General features: G+C 42.5%; 1 protein-coding gene and 1 long non-coding RNA gene across 3 annotated transcripts; one reads left to right on the forward strand and one right to left on the reverse strand.

Moving 5' to 3' along the window:
* Positions 1-5983: 5983 nt before the first annotated feature.
* On the reverse strand, positions 5984-27216 carry pcnx2 (pecanex 2). 2 transcript variants are annotated; one of them, XM_058058127.2, is made up of 40 exons: positions 26721-27216; positions 25097-25299; positions 24440-24557; positions 24320-24356; positions 23845-24242; positions 23567-23761; positions 23031-23501; positions 21801-21990; positions 21561-21708; positions 20574-20716; positions 20402-20480; positions 20151-20286; positions 19681-19823; positions 19458-19611; positions 19331-19363; positions 18221-18392; positions 18032-18142; positions 17220-17311; positions 16987-17096; positions 16812-16920; positions 16651-16743; positions 16423-16573; positions 15164-15305; positions 14895-15072; positions 13973-14081; positions 13762-13891; positions 13568-13626; positions 13262-13477; positions 12949-13202; positions 12645-12878; positions 11791-11894; positions 10728-10872; positions 10381-10611; positions 10151-10308; positions 9967-10083; positions 8358-8536; positions 8023-8228; positions 7887-7961; positions 7637-7813; positions 5984-6343 (listed from the first exon to the last, which is right to left on the reverse strand). In XM_058058127.2, the coding sequence occupies exons 1-40, from the start codon at positions 26871-26873 to the stop codon at positions 6179-6181; spliced, it is 6318 nt and encodes a 2105-aa protein (XP_057914110.2). In that variant the 5' UTR covers positions 26874-27216; the 3' UTR covers positions 5984-6178. The 2 variants fall into 2 exon arrangements, with proteins under 2 accessions (XP_057914110.2, XP_057914112.2); XM_058058129.2 differs by having other exon boundaries at positions 8023-8189; positions 26721-27215.
* On the forward strand, positions 12663-21019 carry LOC131107801 (uncharacterized). The gene is made up of 5 exons (XR_013630459.1): positions 12663-13436; positions 13780-13904; positions 14852-15078; positions 18069-18406; positions 19442-21019. It is a non-coding gene; the product is annotated as an uncharacterized LOC131107801 (long non-coding RNA).
* Positions 27217-27697: the final 481 nt, after the last annotated feature.

Raw genomic sequence — 27697 nt, forward strand, 5'->3', positions numbered from 1 at the left:
GTATGTTTTGTGTTGAGCTGAACTAGACTTTTGCATCTCTATAAATAATAATTCAGGAAACCACTGTCTATAAGGGCTAATCCCATTTTTGCCTATGCAAATATGTTACTGTGGTGGATTTTTGGGTGGGGGGGGGTCGTCGGAAAATGGGGCGAGGTACCAGCCGCCCTCTTTAAATGGACTATGGTTTACATTGCCCTTTGCTGATATTCTTCAATCTTTACTCAGCAAAAATGTACGCTTATTTTTGTTTCTATATTAAATATGACATATATATATATGAATATATCTTTATAAAACAAGTACTATACAGAGAAAATAGTATAATATGCCTTCGTGATGATATATAAGGAAAAAACAAATAAATGTGTTTGTTGTCTGACATTATGTGGCTGGCGTCTTGCTAAGATGAGCGGGGTGGGGCGGGCGGGGTGGGGGCCGGACAGTAGCTAGCTAGCGAAACCCTGTGCGCTGTTTACAAACACTTTATTGGTTCCCCCATCCCCAGATCATGTATTCAGTCCATTTTAGAATTCCACCTTTTGTTATTTTATTTTATTTTTTGAGGTTTTGAAGGGCTGAGTGGAATACAAATGTGCTAACACATGGGCTAGCTTGTGAAATCAACTTCCTGTCTTTGTCAGTTTTATTTCCTCACTGCAAACAAAAGTAAATGTAGGGCCTGTTTACATGAGAACCATGTAGCAAAAAAAATGCTGGGTGTTTTTAAATGCTCTTCTCTGTGTATATTGGTTGAAAATATGTGTCATGGAAGTAATATTTCTCTGTAAATGTACTTTTTATATTTACATACACATATATCCATATTTACATTGGCACATGTTTTACGTTATATAAAAATATTATCATCTGAAATTTGCGATATTCCAAATTTGTATGTAGCCAACAGCAGAGGTGTGGACTCGGTTCAGACTCCCGTCACAATTTTGATAACTTTCGACTCAAATTGACAACATCACCAAAGACTCGACTTGGACTTTGACATCACTGACTTAGGACTTGACTCGGGATTTAGTCTGATGACTTAAAAATATTAAGGATTTTCATGGACTGATTTTCAAAGTATTCAACTGATGTGATCCAGAAAGACAACATGTTTTCCCGTTGAATTGAATACATTTAACATAAATTCTAAACGCTACGTTAAAAACGCTATGTATAAAAAAAAAACTTTGTATTTGTCAAATGTAATGATGGCATTTTGTTTGGGAGACACTAAACGGTGCTTACGAATTGTAATTGACTTGGCTCGTGACCTGACTTGGAACACTGACTTGCTCCCACCTCTGGCAAGCAGTCCCGGGCGGTGATGTGAATAGGCTTCTTTTGTTTTAATTAGGGATGTCCGCTAATTTTCGGTCCGATATCAGCATAAAAATGTTTTTTTCCCCGATCATGAAAAACAATATTTAGCTGTATACAATACATATGTGTTCATTCCACCACAGGAGATATGTCATGTTACATATATCTGAATCGGAAACCCAAGCACATGGCTTAACGTTCCGCATTTAGATACTTTGAGCTATTAAAAATAGCAACCAAAATTTTCTTAAAGTTTACTTTTACAATTTTGTTAAACAACCTTGAATTTGTGACATTCAATAGTCTTTGTCAACGGTTTGTTTGATTATTCCGATAAATAACTAAACTAAAGAACTTTTAAAAGTGACAAATAACTTTAATAACTAACAAATAACAATTTTGTGTAAACAGCCCCTGAATTTCTGACATTCAAAACTGTTATGTCGCCAACATGCCCTTCTTACAGTCATGCCCAAGCGTCAAAAATCGTAAACAGACTTCTTTTGTTTTAATTTTTTGACAAAAGGAAAACATGTCACCTAACATTCTTCACTTGGCTAGTTTGAGACACTTTTTTGGAAACGATCTTATGTAAACAGCCCCTAAATTTCCGACATGTGAAATTCTTATGTAGCCAACATGCCCTCCCAGTAGTCAACATGTCTAAGCTAGCTTGTCAATGGTAAAAAGTATGTTTTTAATTTATTATTCTGATAAACGAAAATGAAAACACACCGTCACTTAGCTAGATTATGCCACTTTTTAAAAGCTGCCGTGTAAAAACAAGCTCTTATGTAAACAGCACCAAAATTTCCAACTAAATAAACTAAAAAAAAACACAACGTCAATTAGCGTTCCTCGCTTAGCTAGTGCCACTTTTTTTTTTTTTAAATGTTTGTAACGTTACTCGGTTCAAGTGTCAGTGGTTCCGTGGTGGAGGTTTTTAGCGGCTAGCGTGAGACTCAACGTTGGTATTCTGGTGCCTATTTTATTTCTTTATTTCAGAGACCTCAAGATCCCCTCGCTTTTATTTTCTCGAGCGCTCTCGGTGATGTGAGCCGTGCAATACCGCCCATCCGCAGACAGGGCGGCGACATTTCGTCGTTTTTGAGAGACTCCCTACTCGGTGTGACAAACGGACTCTAGGCGATCACTTTTCTCTTTATTGATTTCGATGCCTAATCGTCTCGATTTGTCGATATAACGGAGGTATAAATCGGGGATTTTGAAAAAAAAACATGCGATGGGGAACAATGTTTTTCTATTCAGCATGCTTTTTGCTAAATAAGTAAAATAATTCAGTTATTTGCTACAAACGATACTGTATGAGTATGTATTCCAGTACTGCAGTATGCAGACAATAAAAAAAAAACACTCATTGGGGGAGGGGCTCCTGTTTGTTTTACTACTTGATTCTTGAGTGTCACATGATGATTAGAACCAGCCTCTTTTTTGTGTGCGGGGACGGGCGCTCGGTTCGTTTGCATGACTCTTGAGCTTTTGCGGAACGGCGCCACCTGACGGTCATTTTCTTAAAAGAACGTCGGGGGGGGGTGCTGTACCTTGAGGAAAATGATGATTACTTTTTTTTTTTTTTTTAGAAGCTGCTACACTAAAAAAATAAATAAAACAGGTGACTTTTTTATGGGAGTCACACTTTGAAAACTTGTTAGGTTTTTTTGCATTGGTGAAGTGAAAGAGCAGCAAGTTAGCGTTTTTCTCGAACAGGGGTGTCCAAACCTTTTCAATTTTTTTGTTGCATTTAAAGATGCTAAACCTAATTGAAGAAAACATTGACATAAATAATTAGGGGTGTCACAAGGTCTTGTGTTACGAGATTTCACAAGATTAAAATGGGACGCAATTTCTCGTTGTCCGTGTCTGTTTTCTTCATGTCCCGCCTCCAAACAGACAGGAAGAGATTTCACCTTTGCACGAACAGAATGAGCACTCTCATACAGTCTCGGTGGGTGGAGGCGGGGCCGCTAGCATACACACCGAGTGCAGAAAGAGTATAACTTGGTAGAAATTAAATTAGTAAATTGTCATATATTTTTTGGATTTTTTTCATGTTCAGCGAATGAGCTCTCTTATACAGTCTCGGTGGGTGGAGGCGGGGCCGCTAGCATACACACAGAGTGCAGAAGAGTATAACTTGGTAGAAATATTAAATTAGTAAATTGTCATATATTTTTTTTATTTTTTTCATGTTCGGCGGCACGAACGGAATGAGCTCTCTCATACAGTCTCGGTGGGTGGAGGCGGGGCCGCTAGCATACACACAGAGTGCTGAAGAGTATAACTTGGTAGAAATTAAATTAGTAAATTGTCATATATTTTTGGGGATTTTTTTCATGTTCAATTTTGATTTTTTTTTTTCTTCTCATAGACCCAATCTTGTTTTGTCTTTTCTTATGTGACACCCCTATTAATAATGAATAAATTAATAAGATGGTTCTTGGTTTATGGCGTTCCGTGTTTATATACGTGCTCCCATATATTAATTCTGGCCCGTAAACATGAGAACTAGTTACAGAAAAAGGAGAAAGTAGTCCCCGGGCCACACTTTGGACACCCCTGTTCTGAAAGGTTCCTGGGCAGCCTCAAACGCCACATGATGGCTTTGACCAGAAGCGGCCTCCCAAGTGCCATGAGATGCAGGAGGAAGTCCTCAAGTGTAGCATTCACGCTTCCTGTCGTCATGGCGGGCACGTGGCCTCATGTCACCGTGTAAACGCGTACCTCAACAAACCTTGTATACATTGTGACGGACTTTTAATAATAACGAATTGTGTGGCTTTTTGCATGACGGTTGAAAAAATAAAATAAAAAATTGGATGTAACGTTTGCATACATGTCCCATTTCCCGGATTTTAATATTTGATTTCATTATGATCTGCTTTGTAGAACATGTCAAAATTGTGCCAAAAATGAGCCATTTTTAACGGTTATGTTGTTGGGATATACAACAAGTCAAGTGTTCCTTTCCTTTCACGCAAGTGTTTGTCATTTCTCGCAGTCATCTCCACGTAAAAACAAACGGCAGTGATGTCCACAGGAAGTGATGATGATAACAAATAAGAGCTACCATATCACAATCTTCACTGTTATGGTTGATTTTTGTATCATTATTATTATTATTATTGTTAGAAATGAGTGCCGCTGTGTACAGCTGTGGTCTGCCTGTCTTTGTTTGTTTACACGAAAAAATGCCATCTTCTTTTGAGTTACGACGACAAAAAAAAAATACGCAAACAAAAAAAAACACAAATTTGTTGTAACTGCCCTTGAATATCTTGTCATTTGCATAGTGCTGCTAGAAGAGTGTAACAACTGACAATAAATACTTCATAGATTTTTGACAAATTTGGCCTTGTCATTCTTTTAGGGGTCATGAGAATCTTTTTTTTTTTGTAGTAATTTTGCAACGTTTTTTAAACGTTGTAAAATAGGATATATGAATGGAACAATTTTTCAACTTTTGGTGAAATATATATATATATATTTTTCAAAACAGTAGCCTACCTGAAAAGTCATTCATCATGTTTTCATCCTCCTCCTGGGAGCTAAAACCACTAAAGTCGACTTCTTCAGTGTCAGAATTAAACACTCTCATAGTTCCTTCTTCAGTGTCAGAATTGAACACTCTCATAGTTCCTTCGCTGAAACCAGTAAGTCGACTTCTTCAGTGTCAGAATTGAACACATAATTCCTTCGCTAAAACCACTAAGTTAACTTCTTCAGTGTCAGAATCGAACACTCATAATTCCTTTGCTGAAACCACTAAGTCGACTTCTTCAGTGTCAGAATTGAACACTCATAATTCCTTCGCTGAAACCACTAAGTTGACTTCTTCGGTGTCAGAATTGAACACTCATAATTCCTTCGCTGAAACCACTAAGTTGACTTCTTCGGTGTCAGAATTGAACACTCATAATTCCTTCGCTGAAACCACTAAGTTGACTTCTTCGGTGTCAGAATTGAACACTCATAATTCCTTCGCTGAAACCACTAAGTCGACTTCTTCAGTGTCAGAATCGAACACTCATAATTCCTTCGCTGAAACCCCGCTGAAGTCCCGATAGAAGCTGTAGTAATTTTACACTTGATCAAATTTAAGATTTATCAGATGACATGATATTGGCGGGCGGCACGGCGGTCAAGTGGTTAGCGCGCAGACCTCACAGCTAGGAGACCAGGGTTCAATTCCATCTCTGTGTGGAGTTTGCATGTTCTCCCCATTCATGCGTGGGTTTTCTCCGGGTACTCCAGTTTCCTCCCACATTCCAAAAACATGCTAGGTTAATTAGCGACTCCAAATTGTCCATAGGTATGAATGTGAGTGTGAATGGTTGTTTGTCTATATGTGCCCTGTGATTGGCTGGCGACCAGTCCAGGGTGTACCCCGAAGACAGCTGGGATAGGCTCCAGCGACGCTCGTGAGGAAAAAGCGGTAGAAAATGAATGAATGAACTCATCCAATTCGCTACTTCCTGAAACTCTAAGCGTCATGGGAAGTGTAGTTCTTTTAGCCATAAATTAGCAACATGACAGTAAAAGCTTCACTGGAAATATGAGTGAAATTAGACAAAATAATTTATCTCATGAAAAGACAAAATAAATACCTGAGCGGTGTAAAGTACAGACCACATCAGGCTGACTTTTAGAAAGAAATTTTAATTTTATCCATTGAGAGAACAAGGTGAGAGAACATGCTGAGGAGCGATGGCTGTCTTGCAGCGTCCTCATGGAGATGAAAGTGTTTCAAAGTGGCGTACAGTCCTCTCTGTATGTGTCAACAAACACGTCCTTCTCTTTTTTTTTGTTGTTGTTGTCGCTTTTCCCTTTTTTCTCACACAGTCTTTTCATCCGTCGCTTCAGCAGTTGTTGACGCCGCGTCCACCGGGGGTGTTTTGTCCACTCCCTGGCTGCAGCTGTCGTCACATGACGGGACTTTAACTGCAGCGGCGTTGTGGGGAACGGTTTCGTCTATGCTCTCGTACGGCTCGGATGTCCACTGATGAACACAAATGGAAAATTGTTACTTGGGCAACAGACAATGCTAGCTTATGAGGCTATCTTAGCTTAGCATGCTGCCTGTCTACTGATGTAGTTTAGCTTGCTAGCTCGTGAAGAATAGTGACAACTATGTATTTGATTTGATATTCTATAAAAAAAAAAATAAGTGTTAGCGATGGTCATACAACTGAATAGTCTGTCAAGGAAATGCTAATGTTACGCTAACCTCTACTGAGCTTAGCTTAACTCGTGTTGCCACAAGAAAAACAGGGTAAATATATATTTTTTAAATTCATAAATGTCAAGAATTATGAATGTAATATTTATTTGATGTTCTGTAAAAAAAAAGCAAGTGTCCATCTCACTATTTGTTGATGGAAGAGACAATGCTAAGTTTAAGCTAGCTTCTACAAAGCCTGGCTTGTATTCTCACAGTAAAAAAATGGCTAAATATGTTTTTAAATTATTTCAAAACATAACTAGTCATATAATATTTTGTTTGACAGTCCATTAAAATAGCTGTTTATGTCATATAACTGAATAAAGTGTTGAGAAAATGGTAGTTTTAAGCTAACTTCTACTGACCTTAGTTTATCTTAAATTGTTGCGCCACAAACATTTTTTGAAACATTTAACACATTTTTAAAACATTTAGAAATGTGAAGAATCATGACTGTAATATCTTTGGTTAATTTATATTTTAAAAGTGCTAATTTCACCATTGTTGGGCGTACAACTGAATATATGGAAGAGACACTGCTTTGAGTTTTGAGTTAGCTTGTAAAAAGCTCATCTTAGCTTGCATTCCCACAAGAAAAATGGGCTAAAAACGTTTTAAAAATCACTTAGGAACGTAAATACTCATTCATATAATGTTTGGTTTGATCGTCTATTAAAAATAGCTGTTTAGCTAACTGTTGGTGGCCATATAACTGAGTAAACTGTACAGAAAATGCAAATTTTAAGCTAACTAGCCTGCTGTGGCACAAGATAAAAAGCGAAAAATTATATATATTTGTTAATAATTTACAAATGTGATAAATGATCAATATATATTTGGTTGAATGTTCTAGAAAATGAAATAGTAATATTGATATTCATGGTCAGACAGCCAAATGTGCTGTATACCATAGGCTCAAATAAACTACAAAAATATGCATGAATAATATAAATTCAATAATATTAATTTATTTTTAAAAATGTAAATAAATGACGGTATTACAAACATATTAAAATCAAGCAATACAAAATAATACCTTATGCGGACACAGCTATTTGCCAATGAACGTACCTGAGTGGCCCTGCTGCCCGACCGGTGCGAGGGTCCCAAGGCGATGTTGACGCTGGACGAGGACTGCGTGTCGGTGGTGTTGCCCCCTTCGGCGGCCGACAGCCCCGAGATGACCAAACCGCTGGAGAAGCTCCGCTTGCCAAACAGCAGACTGAGTGTAGACGAGGATGAGGACACCTGAGGACGCATGCAGAAGGTCGGTCGTACGTCTCCTTTGTTATCACATCAGTAGTAATAACAGTAGTTGTACCTGGCTGGAACGCTGCTGCTGTTGCGCTGCCTGGAGCTGTGAGCTAACCCCGCCTGCACCCGAAAGACGAGGAACCTAAGAAAACATCCAAATGTGTTTCATTATGAAAAATCACTCTGTGTCGTATATTGTTTACCTGTGAGAAAATGGAAGCTATGGAGGTGTTGAAAGACAGCTGGCTGTTGGATAGACGCTGGATGAGGCCGTGGTTGGACGCCGAGTCCAGGATGGGTCCTGATTGGCTGCTGACCGGTGGACGCTGAGTCTGAGGCTGCACTGACCTGCTACGATACTCCCTCCTGGCTGCACACAACATGGCACCCATATAGTCCACTGTGGCATCTTGAAAGGGATATCGGTTGTACTGTAGTGGGTTCTTACTTTCACAATTGTGTTGCAGGATAATTGATATGATTTAGTTAAATATTTGTTTTTGTGGCACGATTCGGGAACCAGAGGTGGGCGTTGTACCTGAACTGTGGTGTCGGTGGCTGCGGGTAGTCCGGGCTCTCTGCTGGTACACACTCAAACTGTTGGAGGTGACAGATGACGGCCGGTTGTGGCTCAGGGACGACGAACCGCCTGCGCCGCAGTCGGCGTCCTCCATGTTGACGCCACTGTTGCAGCTGTTCAGGTTGTCCTTGCGCACCCTGTTACGTCATGGTGGCAGCATATGTGACACGTACTAATGCAGTCTTTCTTCGGAATTTGGCTGAAAGGTATTTCCTCTTAAGGAGGATGAAACGGGTATTTAATCTCGTTATGGAATCCACACAAGCTGACCCACAGTTGCTAACTAATGCAAGGTAGATTGCATTAGCAAGAAGTAAAGGAAAGGATGACACGTGGAAGGAACTTTAAGCATACACACAAAACCCGTCTTGGTTGCACGGCGGTCTAGTGGTTAGCGCGCAGACTTCACAGCTAGGAGACCAGGGTTCAGTTCCACCCTCGGCCATCTCTGTGTGGAGTTTGCATGTTCTCCCTGTGCATGCATGGGTTTTTTTCCGGGTACTGCGGTTTCCTACCACATTCCAAAAACATGCTAGGTTAATTAGCGACAAATAAGAGCTACCATATCACAATCTTCGCTGTTATGGTTGATTTTTGTATCATTATTATTATTATTGTTAGAAATGAGTGCCGCTGTGTTTATTTACATGAAAAAATGCCATCTTCTTTTGCGTTACGATGACAAAAAATATACGCAATATATATATATAGTGCTGCTAGAAGAGTGTAACAACTGACAAAAAGTACTTCATAGATTTTTTACAAATCTGGCCTTGTCTTTAGGGGTCATGAGAGTCCTTTTTTTGTAATTTTACAAAAAAATTTTTAACGTAAAATAGGATATTTAAACTGAAATATTTTTAAAATTTTCGGTGAAATAAATGTTTGCTCCCACATTCCAAAAACATGCTAGGTTAATTGGTGACATATAAGAGCTTCCATATCACAATCTTCACTGTTATGGTTGATTTTTGTATCATTATTATTATTATTGTTAGAAATGAGTGCCACTGTGTTGGTTTGTTTACACAAAAAAATGCCATCTTTTTTGCGTTACGACGACAAAAAAAATACGCAAACAAAAAAAAAACACAGATTTGTTGTAACTGTCCTTGAATATCTTGTCATTTGCATAGTGCTGCTAGAAGAGTGTAGCAACTGACAAAAAATACTTCATAGATTTTTGACAAATTTTGTTTTTCTTTTAGGGATCATGAGTCCTTTTTTTGTAATTTTACATTTTTTTTTTTTTTTTACGTAAAATGGGATATTTGAACGGAAATATTTTTTACATTTTTGGTGAATAAATGTTGCCTCCCACATTCCAAAAACATGCTAGGTTAATTGGCAACTCTAAATTGTCCATAGGTATGAATGTGAGTGTGAATGGTTGTTTGTCTATATATATGTGCCCTGTGATTGGCTGGCCACCAGTCCAGGGTGTACCCCGCCTCTCGCCCGAAGACAGCTGGGATAGGCTTAGATGATATTACTATTATTATTATATTTAGATGATATGAACGTTAAATAACAGAAGCTAATGGACGTGACTGAGGTTTTGTCATACCTGAGCCATTTGGAGCACAGCCATGAACGAATGGCATCCATGCTTGAAGCCCCCCCTCCGATGGTGCGGAGCGTCCGGTGGGTTCCCGCGTATGATGTTGTCAGCGGTGACACATACCTGGGCAGGATGAAACCAAGCAATGGATGACCAAGATCTCCTTTTGGCGCTGGAGCCATAAACACACATTGGGTAGCCCAGCGGCTGGTCACATGAGGAGTTGACCATGTTCCTCAAAGCCTGCTTGGAGTTCTGGATGCTGCCTCGCTCTGGGTTGCGGTTCCGTAGGAAAACTAGCTCTTGTTGTTGCCCCGCCCACAGACCCCGTACGCATTCTTTATTAATCTGCAAATAGAGTGCGAGTGTTACTTTGAAAACCCCCAAACGAAACGTCCCTAGAAAGGTCATCCTCCTCACCTTGATGACCTTGAAGCTGAGGTGGCGTTTATACAGCATGATGATCTTGTACTCGTCCGTGCCGTCATCCACCATGTGCCGCAGTGTGAGCAGCGTGTCACGGCTGGACAACACCGCTTTACGCCAGGCGGGGTCGCTCTCATGGCAAATGACCAGGCTGCTGCGGTAGTTTGTGATGGCCTCGTACAAGATGGACGCCTCCTCGGTTTCCTCCAGACAAGTGAAGTGGTCCTTAGAGAAAAAAAAACAGCAGCAAACGACTGGCTCAGAACTTGAAAGTTAAGTCAGTTAAACGTGGATTTATGATGATGAGTCCAGAAGATAGGACCATGTGACTCTGAGTGCACCTGATGCAGCTTCAGGCTCATTCTCACGGCAGGGGCCACAACCTTCTGCAGGAGGTCGAGATCAGCAAACACCCACTCGTCTTTGGTGGCAATGCGGAAGTCGCCTTTGAACAGCGTGTTGAAGCCGTACAAGAAGGATTCCAAACTTGGGTACAGGAAGATGTTCATGTGATAAGAATACAAGAAGAAGGCCTGGTTAGTAGAACATGTATGAATATTCAGCTTCTGATGCCCCCTTGTGGTGGTGTTGTCTAATTGAATGGACATTTCTGCTCTTGTCTAAAACTCGAAAACAATGGAGATTTGCTGGTTTTCATCAAGCTGGATGAATATTGACCTGAACACAGGGTCGCCTTGGCCAAATGTTTGATATTATTTGGCTATAAATACTTTGAGAAACTATTGGTTTTGATAAATTATTAATTCATTCATTCATTCATTTTCTACCGCTTTTCCTCACGAGTGTCGTGGGGTGCTGGAGCCTATCCCAGCTGTCTTCAGGCGAGAGGCGGGGTACACCCTGTAATGGTGGCCAGCCAATCACAGGGCACATATAGACAAACAACCATTCACACTCACATTCATACCTATGGACAATTTGGAGTCGCCGATTAACCTAGCATGTTTTTGGAATGTGGGAGGAAACCGGAGTACTCTTGCCCGAAGATAGCTGAGATAGGCTCCAGCACCCCTTGTGACCCTCGTGAGGATAAACGGTAGAAAATGAATGAATGAATGGTTTTCAACCCAAAGGCAGCAGCTGGACCATTACACCACCAGGGACTGACAGGTGAGTGGGTGAATTATGTTATTTTATTCTGTTATTCAGTAATTGTCCATTTTTTTTGTTTTACTCTCCTGCCTCAGGCTGACTTAGTGCTCTACGCCTCACGGCAGCGATGTACCCCCTTTGTGCATTTAGGGCGCCTGCCTGAATGCCCGTTGACCTGTACACAACCAACCTGACATTTCAGCCACGCTACGCTGAACAACTAATGTCATCAGGACTCATCACTCATTGGATAACCGTTATTGAGCTACATGAGGAAACGGTATTGAATACCTGTTGGACATGTTGTGCGATGCAGTGCCCAGTGATCTTCTTCCCAGGACGGACAGGGCGTATGACAGAGTCACCAGAGGAGAGTCTTCATCACTTTCCACAGGCTGGACATAAACACAAAAAAACATGAAGACACTAGACCATGAGTGACCTGCTAATTAAACGCAACAACAGTCGTCAGGTGTCCCCGATTATTGCAGCTAATTGTTTCCAGACCTGACAGTGCTAAGTGAAATTTAGTGAAGTAGGATTCAGTATTCACAAACGGAATATTTTTATAGCTAAGCATAGAAAACCTGTTTATGACTTATATACGTATATGTTTTTTTTAACAATTTTTAGAGCGCTGTAGGCATGAAAACAATGCCAAGAAGCCAAAAATTTACCACTTCCACACGAAATGGGAGGCTACCTTTTTTCCCATGGCTGACTTAATGCACTGTGCAGGTAATGTAATGTAAGGTACTGTAATGTATCATTAGTGTAACATTACTGATGCCTAGTGACCACAATGCTACATATGACTTTTCGTTTTGAACTTCGAACTCTACCTGGAAACAGGAAGTATACAAACAGTTGCGATCTGAAAATGACATATGAAAAACTTAGCCATGAATGTCATATAAATTGTTGCCTTTTAATGATTTATTTAAACTGTTCCTTTACCAAATAGTAATAATAATAATAATAATAATGCAATGTAAATCTTCAAAAATAATAATTAAAAAAAATTAAGTATTAATAAATTAATTGGTAAAATAAAGTATTGGTCAATCCAGTGAACTACCAGCTGCGGTCAATCAATAAATGATTGATATGGATGCTATGAAATATACATTGTTAATGTTCCCTACCGTCTCCATCTTGCCAGCGCAGTACTGGATCCACTCCAGGTAAACGTTACAGAAGCTGGCCCGCGTCACCCCCTGCAGGCAGTGCACGTAATCCTCATCTATCTTGACGCTGAAGACCTGAGGGTCTCGCTCGATGTGGTGCCACTTGGTGTAGGATTGCAGCGCCTCGTAGATGGCGGCGTCCTTCAGCCAGGTGGACAGTTTGGGCGAGTGGACCAGGTAGTAAATGATGCTCTGTAAGGAGGGGGAAGTGTGGATGAGGCAGGACGTCCTGCTGGTGAACTTCAGGTATGGAGAGGGGTACCTTTAGGTAGTAGGTGATGAGCAGCTTCCGGAGATCGTAGACCTGCAGCATGGTGGCGGCGTTGTTCTCGCTGATGCTGTAGCCCTCCAGCAGGTACTTGGTGGCCGTAACCTCCCACGCCAGCCAGCGCAGGTTGAAGGCGGCGTTGCACGACAGCATGTGGGGCAAGTGTCCCGGCTCGCAGCAGCAACAGGCGTCGTCTTCCTCCACGCCCTCGGTGATGGCCTCCACCTCTCGCTGCTGGCAGTAAGTACCTGGCGTGGAGCCCCACCTTGAGATAACGGTCCACTTCTGCAATGGATTCAGAAATTACCTCTGAACTCCAGGCCTCTCAACTGGAAGGTGACCAGCCCGTTGCCGATCTCAATGAGGTGCACCAGAGCGTTGAGGTAGTCCGAGGCCAGGATGAAGCAGTCTCCGGCGCTGTAGTTGCCCCAGCGGCCCAGCGTGAGGTCGCCGCAGAGCGAGTGCTGCAGCGAGCGAGTCAGGTACTCGTAAAAGATGGAGTTGAGGTTGTTGTCGTCGCACCCTGATGACGATAAGAAGATGCTCACGAAGAGAATAACTCAGGAGCAGCTGAAGGGCTTGAACAACATCGTAAAGTTGGTCCACAACTCACCCGTCTCCTTGTCCACTTGAGACACCAGGCGGCTGTTGGAGTTGTCGATACGTTTTGTGCTGCAGAGATGTTTTATTTTGTTTTTTAGTATAGTCTTGTACTTTGTAAAGGTGTAGCATTACACTGCATCGCAAGGAGAAGTGTTTCTAATATTTTGGTTACCGTAGTTAGTATCCAAAAGAGTGGAATCTTACTTGTAATTTCTTTCCCAGAACTTGATGGGTCGCGGATAGGAGGAAATGAAGATGGCGCTGCCCAGGAAGGGAGCCAGCGGCGTGTAGAAGACGGTGGTGATCAGGGTCTGGAGCAGCAGCATGGCCGAGTCTGATCAGGAAAGGTGAGTCAAGAGGAAACCGTGTGTTGAGCACGCATAATGTATGGTAGATATGCTCAGGGGGAGGATACGAGGCACGGCGAAGGGTTGGGCGAAGGCGTGGAAGGCGCTGCCCCAGGCGATCTGCCAGGGGGCGATGTAGACCAGGATGAAGTGAAGCTTCAGCAGCAGCTCACGCATCTGGGCACAAATAAACATATTCCAAACATATAATTTAAAAAAAATCAACAGTCATTTTACAAAGACAAAGGCAATTTGATAAGATGGAGAAAAATGTCATTTTAGAAGCCCATCAATCTATTTCTATGCCGCTTATCGTCATTCGGGTGGCGGGGTACACTCTGGATACCCAATATTACCGGAATAATGTAAAGATACTATGGGAATAATGTAAAAATATTATGGTAATGGTTGAATTTCATTTGAACATGCATCAGATTACAATTGAATGCATCACATAATCAGTTCACAGTTCCACATGTCCAAAAGGAGTAGGAAGAAGCAAAGCTTATTAAATCCTACCCCTCCATCCCGTACTTTTACAATCAGTAACTGTTACATTTGTTCACTTCCTGCTTTCCATAATACAGTTTAAGGTTTTTTTTTTGGGGGTTTTTTTTTAATAATGCACCTCGTAGCGAAGTACGAGGTGTTATGACCATACAATGACATAATGGGTACCATAGTAACTGTCAATATAGTGATATATATAGCACATCATGACTGGGAATAATATGGGAATAATGTAAAAATATTATGCAAATAAGGTCATAATTAGGAGGGGGAAAAAATACTAAATGAAAGAAAAAAACAGCAAAAATCTTTGAAAAAAAAGCATTAGTTCACACTAATAATGTGCTATATGTACCTACGTATAATCACAATGCTGAGATGATATATTTTTTTAAAATACAATATACAATGTCACATCTACAATGCATCCTTTTCAGGACCAAGATGAACTGCCACGATGGTGCTCGGTGGTCACCTGACCTTGTGGAAGAGGATGGACATGACGAAGAAGTCCAGCAGGAAGCTCTCGGAGGCGCGTGGGCAGTCAAAGTGGAAAAAAAACAGCGTGAAGAGCAAAGTCAGGAACTGAAAGCTCGGGTCGCAGAAGGACGAGCGCAGCAGTTTCATCCCGGCGACCGTTGTCAGGAGGACGTCGCAGCTGCAGGCAAGGAGACACACACACACACACACACACTCAATGATAGTCCTTAGAGGTAAGCGTAGAGGCGTTACTGTTCTGTTGCACTCACTGGATTCCCAGCCTTTTGCGGTGACTGAGCGTGAAGCCGTGGTTGGTGAGCGCGCTCAGTATGATGGCGGGGTACACCACGTACTTCTCAAAGCACAGGAGGCCCACGTAGAGACGCTCGAACCACATCAGCACCGCGTCCTCTTTGAAACGACACAAAGCGAAGGTCAGGGGTGGCACACGTGTTGGAAACCTTCTTTATTCCAAGAGTGGGGGAGCTCGGATAACAGTTGCATGAGACTAAAGTCTCCCAGGTCCCATAATAGTGTACTCATAGTAGTGTACTCATAGTGTGTTGTGTTGCTGTGTTTGTCCATGCCTGCCCCCAAGAGTTTCTAGGAAGCGCTATTGTGCACATTATTTACTTTTTACATATACTTTTACACTGTAACTCTGCACTTGGGCAACGTTTAAGATGTTAGGTATCACACCTCACACAACATGTTAGCAACACTAGCATAGCTATGTTAAAACTATACACTGTATATCCTATGAGAAGGGTACTGTATTGTTCCAAAAGTGGGGCTGTATTCATTCATTTTCTACCACTTATCCTCACGAGGGTGTGCTGGAGCCTATCCCAGCTGTCTTCGTGCGAGAGGCAGGGTACACCCTGGACTGGTGGCCAGCCAATCACAGGGCACATATAGACAAACAACCATTCACACTCACATTCATACCTATGGACAATTCGGAGTCGCCAGTTAACCTAGCATGTTTTTGGAATGTGGGAGGAAACCGGAGTACCCGGAGAAAACCCATGCATGCACGGGGAGAACATGCAAACTCCACACAGAGATGGCCGAGGGCGGAATTGAACTTGTGTCTCCTAGCTGTGACGTCTGAGCACTAACCACTCGTCCGCCGTGCAGAAGTGGGGCTGTATTTATTCATTCATTCATTTTCTACCATTTATCCTCACAAGGGTGTGCTGGAGCCTATCCCAGCTGTCTTCGTGCGAGAGGCGGGGTACACCCTGGACTGGTGGCCAGCCAATCACAGGGCACATATAGACAAACAACTATTCACACTCACATTCATACCTATGGACAATTCGGAGTCGCCAGTTAACCTAGCATGTTTTTGGAATGTGGCAGGAAACCAGAGTGCCCGGTGTGCAAACTCCACACAGAGATGGCCACGAGTGTGGCATTGAACTCGTGTCTCCTAGCTGTGACGCCTGAGCGCTAACCACTCGTTCACCGTGCAGAAGTGGGTCTGTATTTACTGCTAATTAAAACAGGAGTGCGGGATGCTGACCTCTGGGTTCAAACTGGTGGTACTCTTTGGTCTTGAGCAGCGGGTGTGAGATCCACAGCCAAGGGTGATGCTTCCTCAGCTGGGGGATCAGGTAGTGTGTGACGAAGCCCACCGTCCCGGCCAGCGCGTACAGCACGATGGTCACAAAGGGCTGCTCATCCACACATGTAATGCAACACGATATGGTTAGAAGAGATATGGATGAAAGGGTGAGATAATAAGTTGCACCTTTAGCGAAAGGAAGACGGTGCTAGCAGTGATGGCGAAGGTCAGAATGTAGGCCAGTGAGCACACGATGGCATCGGACAGCAGAATCTCTTTCTGGAGAATGCAAAACAGGAAAGCGGTGATGATTCATGTTTTTGAATTTTGCGCTCAGCGTTGCCCACCATGGAGTTCTGCAGCTTCTTCGGCAGAGGGTCTTCAATGTCCGCGTCTTCCCCTTCGTCTCCCTCGCTCTCCGCCAACGTGGGCATGACTTTTGACTTTATCAGCGACCTAAGGAGAGCCGAAATGAAATCAACCCGCATGATATTTACTTACAAATCGCGTCCACACGCTTACAGCATGACAGAGGGGTCACTGCTCTGCCGGCTGAGGTGGTAGGAGAAGACTACCAGAAGGCCACAGAAGCCGGAGAACAAGGCAGGCGTGTGCTGCTCATCCCAGGGCTCCTGCAACACAACAAGTACTTCACATAATACTTTGCATTTGTTGTTATTTATCCGTCACATCGGCACAGTGAATGTAGTCCAGCAAAGTATAGATCTTGCACGTGAGATGCATTTCATGTCCACCTTGAGAGCACCGAAGCAGAAGCCGTAAAGCAGAGAGAGAGCCATCAGGCTGCGGAGGATGCTGTAGACAGCAGAGATGAGACTGGTAGCCGCTGGAATTACAGCAGAAGAGAAGCACATAGATGCAGCATTAATATACAGTGACAACAAGTATGTTTATGACGCCGTATTGGGGCCACGTTGAGAAAAAAAACTGAGATTTTGAGAATAAGGTCATAAATCGACGAAAAAAAAATATGTGGCCCTAACACGAAAAATGTATTGATGAGAATAAAGCCATACTTTTTCAACTTTATTTTTGTAAATCTCATAATAAGGCCAGATTTCGAGAATAAAGTCAGAAATTTACAAGAAAAAAATGGTAATATTCGGGAATTGGATATATGATACATACTATATAGAAATGTAAAAAATATAAATGTATAAAATGTATTTATGAATGACAGTATAAATAAATATATATAAATATATATATTATATATATATATATAATAAATATATACAAATAAAAATACTTAAATAAAAGTAAAAAATATAAATGTATAAAATGTATTTATGAATGACAGTATAAATATATACGTATATAAATAATATATATATAATATATACAAATAAAAATACTTAAATAAAAGTAAAAAAATAAAAACAACAATAAAAAAAATACATACATACTTACAAAAAAGCATACATAAAATTAATAAAAATGTATTCGTAAAAAAATTAAATATTAATATATAATATATATATAATATATATTAATAATATAATATAATATATAATATATATTAATAATATTTTAAACACTGACTGACCTGTGCCACCAAAAAAGTGTATGTCTATCTGCTCCAGCAGGTAGATGCTGAAGGTGTTGACTTGCGGGAAAAGGCCCACCAGGAAAGTGACGGGGAAGCAGTGAGTGAAACCTAATTCAAAAACAACAACGTCAATCACAGTGAAGCCTGGAAGTTGGAAGTGTCCGTCCGGATCATGCGTCTCCGTACCCACGAGCAGGTTTTGCAAGAAGCGCAGGGCATCGTGGCAACCGATGGTGACGCCATACAAGGTGGAGACGGGGAGGTCCTTCCTCTGCAGGAGGTGCTCCAGCATCCAGATGAGAGAGCAGAAGATGCAGAAGTACGCCGCCCGGCTGTAGGCCACCAGCTGGTTGTGACCCTGGAGATGAACAGGTAGGAATCTTCACCATACTGTGAAATGAATATGTATATGAATATGTATATGAATATGTATATATGAATATGGCAACACATGATGACCTGTTAGCGGCATAGATTTGATGCTATATGATTTCTAAGACGGCACGGCGGTCGAGTGGTTAGCGCGCATACCTCACAGCTAGGAGACCAGGGTTCAATTCCACCCTCGGCCATCTTCTGTGTGGAGTTTGCATGTTCTCCCCGGGTACTCCGGTTTCTTCCCACATTCCAAAAACATGCTAGGTTAATCGGCGACTCCAAATTGTCCATAGGTATGAATGTGAGTGTGAATGGTTGTTTGTCTATATGTGCCCTGTGATTGGCTGGCCACCAGTCCAGGGTGTACCACGCCTCTCGTCCCAAGACAGCTGGGAAAATAAATGGTTACTTTCATACCCCCTGCGACCCTAATGGAAAATGGATGGATGAAGAGTAGAAATACAAACTGGAATATCGGGAAATATTATACAATTTGGTTGCACGGCGGTCTAGTGGTTAGCGCGCAGACCTCACAGCTAGGAGACCAGGGTTCAATTCCACCCTCGGCCATCTCTGTGTGGAGTTTGCATGTTCTCCCCGTGCATGCGTGGGTTTTCTCCGGGTACTCCGGTTTCCTCCCACATTCCAAAAACATGCTAGGTTAATTGGCGACTCCAAATTGTCCATAGGTATGAATGTGAGTGTGAATGGTTGTTTGTCGCCCGAAGACAGCTGGGATAGGCTCCAGCACCCTTGCGACCCTCATGAGGAAAAGCGGTACAAAATAAATGACTGATTTCTAAGAAAATGTCCAAATTCATCCTAAAAATAAGTCAATTATCATAGGATAGCATACTATATGACCTGGCTGCTTCAAGAAGACATTTTTTAAAGATGAATTGTAGATAAACAACTCACATGTGTTGGCGAAGCTGCATCTGGTTGAACGCTCTGCAAAGCAGGAGCATTTGATTAATAATAATAATAATAATAATAATAATAAATTACTCTGACCCTCCGTAAAAATAGTGTGCTGCCTGATTACCTTGAGTAAGGAATACTGACAGCTGGCGATGACCAAACAGAACTGGAAAACCCAGAAGTCTTTGAAGCAGCCGCCATTGAGGAGCACAAAGCCAAGGAAGGAAACCAGGAAGGCCATGAAAATAGCGACCACATTCTCCACCACATTGTGATTCCTGCACAAATAAGAGATGCCGCCAATGCACGTAGGGCAAATTTGAACAAGTGGCCCTTTGGGTGCTTACCTGTCCAGAAGGGCCAGCAAGGTGAGTCTGTCATATAAAATGTTGACCCATTTCCCGGGAAACAGTTTGAGCTTGTAGTAAATCTTCCTGGTGGGTTTCTCCTGGATGGAAGTCTCAGAGGAGTCATCCAGCGAGTCTTCCTCCTTGACGCATGCACATGAATTATTCCTGTTTCCCGTGGCAACACAATTCCTGATATACACCATCATAAAACAGAATGGTCGCTTTACAGCTGCAATAATTCAGGCTTTTATGTGTGTAAGTTAATTGCAGTCTGCTTGGGAATCAAAGGGTGGTGGATAAAAAATGGGAACTGGGAGCGCCGAAACCTGACAGCCCTTGCATCATTCCAATTTTTTTTGTATGTCCTCAGTGGAAAAAGTGTGGACACCTATGTATCAGTAATTGACCCAAACTTCCTGTCTGCTGCTGCATCGATATAAAAATTGGAAAATGGACACAATGAATACCTGGAAGATCTCAGGGTGCGTCCTTCGTGGCCTAAGTCGATGCGAAGGAATAATGCGTCGCTGGAAAGGACAGTCGGCATGACCGCCCGCCATGCTCTCCTGGCACTCCGAGTTGGAAGATGTCGACAGAAGGTCACTGAACACACACACACACACACAAACTGATGTGAATATGTTAGTTACCAGGGGACCATTTTTACTAAATAAAATGGTGGCGCCCGTATTGGTATTTAAAGAGTGCTCAGCAGTACCACATGTTGCCGGTGATCAACTCGGCCCCCAGCGGCAGGTTGAGGGCTCGCTCCGCATACAACTTCCGGGGCCTCTCTCCTGGGTAACAAATATGCAACTTTGAGAAGAATGTCCGTTTGTTTTGTTTTTTTTTTAAAGAGAACCAAGGGTTTTTTACAGTTTACATCTTACGGTGCACAGTGTGGAAGGTGTACGCCTCTTCCTTGTTGGTAGCCTCCGGTCGACAGATGACCTGCAGCATGGAGCTTTCCGACTGAGACGTTTGGGAAGGCAAAGAGTCGTAATCCGGATCTTTTTCTCTGTCCGTCTGCGGACTGGCGGCATAAACAAAGCAGGTAATGTAATGGTAATGGTAATGGTAATGGTAATGGTAATGGTAATGGTAATGGTTTTATTTCATTTGAACATGCATCAGATTACAATTGAATGCATCACATAATCAGTTCACAGTTCCACATGTCCAAAAGGAGTAGGAAGAAGCAAAGCTTATTAAATCCTACCCCTCCATCTGGTACTTTTACAATCAGTAACTGTTACATTTGTTCACTTCCTGCTTTCCTAATATAATAAAAACAATTTTTTATGTATTTTATTATTTAGAATAATTCTTTATAATTTTTCCAATTTTTAAAAATAATTTTTAGAATTTAATTTTTTAAATAATTTTTATAAAAAAACATTTTGTCACGTACCGAAGTAAAGGTGATATGATCATACAATGACATAATGGGTACCATAGTAAGTGTCAATATAGTGATATATATAGCACATCATGACTGGTTCAAGACTCTTCATCCTTGTATTTAGCAAACATCAACTGCTTGTATTGTTTCTTGAATTGGCTCATTGTTGTGCATTGTTTGATTTCCTTACTCAATCATTCCATAGTTTGATTCCACATACTGAAATGCTATGGCTTTTTAACGTAGTCCTAGCATATAAGTGTTTCAAATGTAGTTCTTCCCTGAGATCATATTTCTCCTCTCTTGTAGAGAAGTATTGGATGACATTTTTAGGTAATTGGTTATTTTTAGCCTTATGCATTATTTTAGCTGTTTGAAGATGAACTATATCAGCAAGTTGAAGTATTTGTGATTTTAGAAATGTTGCTGTTGGAAGTGTGTGTTGTGTTGTGTATGTGAAAGTGTTTGTTTGTACCTGTCTGGTGAGACGATGGGAATGTGTGTAGGCGGGACGGACCTCAGCGTGCCAGGAGCCAGACTAGTAGGCGGTTTGGGTCGCTCCGCTTTTGTGTCTGTGTTGGTGTCTTTGGGCTCATCAGCTCTGGAAGCTGCACTCTGATTCCCTGCAATGCATTTTGGGAGCATTGTGTTTGTAGATGGAAAATATACAATATGATTCCTTGATGTTAAAGACACATGAGGTGCACCAACTGACCCATTTGTTGTTTTTCCGTCTCCGCCGAGGCTCCATCTTTGAGCTCCGGCCCTTCCTCTTCCTTAGCGCCGGCTCCGCTACCTCTGCTGCTGAGCGACTCCAACATGGACACAAACTCCAAGAAGTTGGATTCGTTGGGAATCTGGCCCTCCTTTGCCTCCAGGTCTGACTTGGAGGTGGTCATGGTTGACTGGCAGAAAGACAGACATCTTAGATTTGTGTCACTAACGCTCAAAAGTTTGGGATCACTTGCAAATGTCTTTGTTTTCCATTCATTCCTTCATTTTCTACTGCTTTTCCTCACTGGAGCCTATCCCAGCTGTCTTCAGGCGGGAGGCGGGGTACACCAGCCAATCACAGGGCATATATAGACAAACAACCATTCACACTCACATTCATACCTATGGACAATTTGGAGTCACTAATTAACCCAGCGGATTGGAATGTGGGAGGAAACCGGAGTACCCAGAGAAAACCCACGCATGCACAGGGAGAACATGCAAACTCCTGGAATTGAACCCTGGTCTCCTAGCTGTGACGTCTGCGTGCTAACCACTAGACCACCGTGACGCCCTGTTTGTTTTCCATTACATTTTCATCCATTTCACAAACAATGAAAATGAATCAGATGATTTTCAAGGAAAGATCTACATTTTTGCATAGAGGCCAACTATCAACAACTGTCAGTCCTCTGCATCAATCTCCTGGTATGCTAGCTGCTAATCCAAGTTAATCATTTTATAAGTCTAATAAATTATTAGAAAAGCCATCTAAAAATCTAAACTAAAACTAAAATCTCTTACCATGCTGTTAACTACTCCCTTCAGAGTGAAGCACAAACTGGGTCTAACAAGGACACAAAAACGCTGAACAACTGTGCAAGAAGACAAATATCTGAGAGAGTGTGTAGTTTAAGACAAAGATGCCTCACAGCTGCACTAAACAGTACCCATCAAACACCAGCGTCAGTATCAACAGCGGCGACTTCAGGATGCCGGACTTCATAGCAGAAGCTTCTCAGACTGGCCCAAAAAATGTCCAAGTGATCCCAAACTTTTGAGCGGTAGTGTAGCTGATAAAACAAATTGATGTAACGTAGCGAATAATTTCTGAATATATTTTTTGTTTACAATATGCCAAGGTTCAATAATAATTAGCTACAGACCAACATTTTTGACGTCTCTGTTAAACAGTAACTGTCCAGGCATGATGTTAGAAGAGGTGACATACTGTGTTCTGGGAGCGATCCGAGAGCAGCATGGCGTCTTTCCCGCTGTCCATGCTCAACCCGCGAAGGTGCATCCGTCCACCAGGCCCGTAGCGACCCAAAGCAGGCGGAAGACGCAGGAAACCTTGCGGATCCACGCAGGAAACCAGAGTATCTAATGTAGCATCATCTGGGTGAGAGTGGACATCGATTCCAGACGAGCTGTTGTCATTGGCCTGCTGTGGCCCCGCTACGTCCCCATCCGGTAAGTCCAGACCCAGATGCTCCTGATCCTGATCGGGACACTCCAAGGTGGCTGACTGGGAGCTGATTGTATCTCTGCATACGTAAAACTCTTCACTTTGGTTCACCGTCTGTCTCGAGGTTGCTTCTGATGCCACAACTTCTTGTTCTACTTCTTCTTCTGCTTCCTCGTGTGAGTCGAAGGTGATGACCGGGATCTTGATGTGACATTCCCCTGCATCCTTTTGGGCCTGACACAACACACACACACACATGATCCATCAATCCTCAAAGTACTCCAAACTATAGATTTCACCTGTGTGTTCTCCAGGAGGCTCTGCTTGACGTTCTCCTCCAGCTGAGCAGCAGTCTGAGCGTCGCAGCTCATGGTGATGACGATCTTAACCGTGTCGCTGTCCTCCAAGTGAGGAGATGAAGGCGCCGGGCCCGAGTTATCCACAAGGACTACTTCTATTTCATCAGAGCAGTATGTCTCCTCACCTGGCTCATCCTGGTGATACAAGACAAGATGTTCGTTAGATGAAAGTGTGTGGTTGTTTACAGAGTGTTTTTTATTTCTGTGACCGATTATACCTGAGCTGTAGCTTCTGGGATGTCAATGAAGTCAGGAGAGCAATCCTGGTGGGTCTCCATTGAGTTATTGTTGGCATCTGAGGGCTCTTTGTGTCCCTCAAACTTCTTCGGGCAATCGTCTTCGCTTCCTGCGGCAGGATGGGGACCTTCATGTGCTGTTTCTCCAATTGCTTCCTCTTTCTCGTCTTTCTCATTTGTGTCTTTCTCTTCTATTCTGTCTTCGTCAGGTTCTTCTTTATTGTCCATGACTTCCACATCTGTCTTGGCACATTTTTGGGATGGAGGCCTCTGCTGAGCCCGCAGCAGAGGGGTACCCTTGTCTGGATTGGGACTGTGGAGGTCATCTGGGGAGGAAGGCTCCGGATTCGGGGGTAGGCCTCTCTCCGCGGGCTTCTCCTCTGCAGATACATTCGTGAAAAATTGGACATTAGATACATCGGTGATGAAGGCAAGGGAAAAAAAAAACTTTGTTTACCTTCTACCGCCTTTACCTCATCTGATTTGGAACATTCCTGCACGATGGAAGAACCCATTTTACTCCAGTTAAAAACGTAATATGACCTTAACTTAATGCACCGTCCATCGATGCACTTACCACCCCAATCAGGCCCGGGTCGGTTTCGGTCTGTTTCACGGTCACCTGGATCACCGAACTGGGACGCTTGCACGCCAGCATCGTCATGGCAACACTGTCTGGGACGGTACTGCTCTTCCTATTATAAAAAAGATAAGACAGACATGCTAAAACACTAAGTAGTGGATATGATGCTGTTGAATTGCAGGATTTTATAGTAACACATAGGAACGTCTTATGATTATCTCAAGTGTGTCAAAATGGGAAGCTGAAGATCAGCAGCTTTTCCTCATTGATATTGCTCATCTGCGGAAGCCGCGTCTTCATCCGTCGCAATGAAGTGGAAGTAGTCTGAATTGCATTCTAATTCGCTAACTTGATGATGCAAAAGTGAAGAGAGGAAAAAAAAAGACACAAAAAGCCAAGAGAAAGAAGTGACTAAAATAGCTCCTAAAAAAGGGCTGTCTGGTTTCAGCAACATTTTTTTTTAAAGCAGAAGTTCAGTACATAAATGTTGCATTTAATGGTCACAGGGGTATTATTGCAGTGGTGTACAAATGCACCGCATCATAACGACAACTGTTTTATTTCAATTGGATCCATGTAGATTCCCAAAACAGATCACCATCACCGCAAACAACCACCATCAGAATCAAGATGAGCTATTGTCTTCCTTACCTGATGTTGGCAGGCAAGCGGGAATCCGAGGCGTTGCTCTTCTTCTCGGCGGCCTTGCTGAGGTCAGAGAGGCTGCTGCGGACCACCGCCTCGCCCTCGTCGAACAGGACGTGCATCCGGTAGTTGGCCAGCTTGACGAGCGCGAAGAAAACCGTGACGGATGTGCAGTAGATGCTCAGAGCCATTGTGGTCGGAGGCAGGGCCTGACGGGGAGAGAAGATGCTCTCTTGTTCAACGGAATGGTTAAGGCGACGTGTGGAACATCGGCCAGGTATTCAAACACAGCAGAGGGAACAGAAACTGCAAAATGTAGTCAGGATTTGACACTGCATTCAATTTCTACAGTAAAATTAAATTAATTAAATCAATTTAAGGGCGGCACGGCGGGCGAGTGGTTAGCACGCAGACCTCACCAGACCAGGGTTCAATTCCACCCTCGGCTATCTCTGTGTGGAGTTTGCATGTTCCCTCCGTACATGTGTGGGTTTTCTCCGGGTACTCCGGTTTCCTCCCACATTCCAAAAACATGCTAGGTTAATTGGCGACTCCAAATTGTCCATAGGTATGAATGTGAGTGTGAATGGTTGTTTGTCTATATGTGCCCTGTGATTGGCTGGCCACCAGTCCAGGGTGTACCCCGCCTCTCGCCCAAAGACAGCTGGGATAGGCTCCAGCACTCCCCGCGACCCTCATGAGGAAAAGCAGAAGAAAACGAATGAATGAAATGAAATTTATTAGGGAAGAAACCATATTTGGTAACCTAAACTCACACTGAGGAAGTAGAACCATGTGACTTCTTCCGGCCAATCAGCAAAGTGATAGCTAATGATAATTCATTCATTCATTTTCTACTGCTTTTTCCTCAGGATGAAAACGTTAAATTGTGTTTATTCTGGCACATGTTTGGGTTCGTCGTCTGGCCAGTGTTGTGTTAGGAAGGAAAACTAAACCATTATTAATTGCCTTTTTTTTTTACATCTTTGTAACAATGCATTACTTCCTGTGGTTCAATACCGGTCAAGTGATGCTCCACAGTGTGTTCCAAACCCTGCTTTTATGCAGATAGAGGAGGAGATAGTAAGTAAATATTGAGGTGTTCTAAAACTTGTATGTGTAGCTCATTGATGCAACATGTTGCAGGAACGAGACACTCATTTCTTTTTTTTGGGGGGGGGGGGTGCTGTTAAACATTATAAAAGGACTAGAAGGGCCATAAAATGAAAGCTTAGGAGAAAAAAGTTGCAATATCGACTATTACTAGACACTAACTTGCTTTGTCACCTATCATATACATGCTGATAACATGCAACAACACTATTAAATGTAAATAAATCAATAATTATTTAGATATTTCTGCTTTTATTATGTTACTAGGATAATCTGACTGGAGGAGTGTCTATATGAGGCGGTTATGTGAGCTCACACACAACATGCATGCATGCACGGCGTGGCAGCAAGCACACATAGAAGCAACACACATCACACTGCGGCAATCCTTCTTCAGCAGTCACACAATGGAGGATGTCATCTTATTTGAAAAGCCCCCATAGAAGCCAAAGGAAAGCATCATCACAGCATCAACGTGGGAGGGGCCTTAACGTCATATGTCCACATTGCCACTCACCAGATGGAGAGACAGGGGCAGCATGAGCAGAAAGATCCACAGATAGAGGTGACACGAGTTGTTGAATTTGTTCTGGTCCGGGTCGTGGTACCAGCCCCCGGTGAGGGACGCCCAGACCCCCTGTCGCAGGGTCTGAGCAACCTGGGAGACCATCTCTGCCTCCCTGTCCTCCTCCTCCTCCTCCTCCACCACCACCTCCTCCTCTTCCTCCCCGTTCAGATCGGTGGGACGAATGGTGGTGATGATGATGCTGACGCTGCTAAGCTACAATAATACAAAAGCGAGTGCTACGCCTCCATGTTTGGACGACGACGATGCTTCTCTCTCATTGTTCATCCGTCCATACACCCCCTCGACTGGCGTCTTCTATCCCGGCGTCGGTTGGTGAATCGCTGCCGTTGTGGTCCTCATCCTGGCTGGATCCTCTCTCCTATTCCTCTCTGGCTCTACAGATGCGCAGATTTGCGCGTCTCCACCCCCCCCTCGTCCTCCTCTATTATGTGCACTGGGGTTGGCGATACTGCGAATTTTGGTGTCGATCCAGTATTACCGATACTGATACGGTACTTTTTTAACTGGATTTTTTTTTCACAATAAAACGGTGCAAAGCTTTGAGGCAAACAAATTATTGTATCAACAAATACTTATGATATTGTGAATAATACAAATACAATAGAATACAAAGTAACAATATTTTTATAATGCCTAGCAAGATCTCTGGTCATATATTTCATCTCTTTCATATTATCTGCAAACTGTATTTGTATATAACTGTGTAAAATTGTTGATTTGTTAATACTTGGATTGTTTATATTGTTTATTTTTTATACTGTGTATTTTGTACTGCTTAACTGATTCTGTACTCTTGCTGCTGTGCAATGCAAATTTCCCCACTGAGGGACTAATAAAGGCATATCTTATCTTAATATCAACAAAACAATTAAGTGATATTCCCTTATATATATATATATATATAT

Source organism: Doryrhamphus excisus, linkage group LG20 (genome assembly GCF_037039965.1).
Source record: "Doryrhamphus excisus strain RoL-2023G ecotype Guam linkage group LG20, RoL_Dexc_Guam_v1.1, whole genome shotgun sequence".
In the NCBI taxonomy this organism is placed as follows: Eukaryota; Metazoa; Chordata; class Actinopteri; order Syngnathiformes; family Syngnathidae; genus Doryrhamphus; species Doryrhamphus excisus.

Coding starts and splice junctions, on each gene's coding strand:
- pcnx2 (XM_058058127.2), bottom strand. CDS start 26,873: ATGGTCTCCCAGGTTGCTCAGACCCTGCGACAGGGGGTCTGGGCGTCC. Junction 24,357..24,439: donor ACCCGGGCCTGATTGGGGTG/GTAAGTGCATCG, acceptor TCCATCGTGCAG/GAATGTTCCAAATCAGATGA. Junction 21,709..21,800: donor GACGGAAAAACAACAAATGG/GTCAGTTGGTGC, acceptor AATGCATTGCAG/GGAATCAGAGTGCAGCTTCC.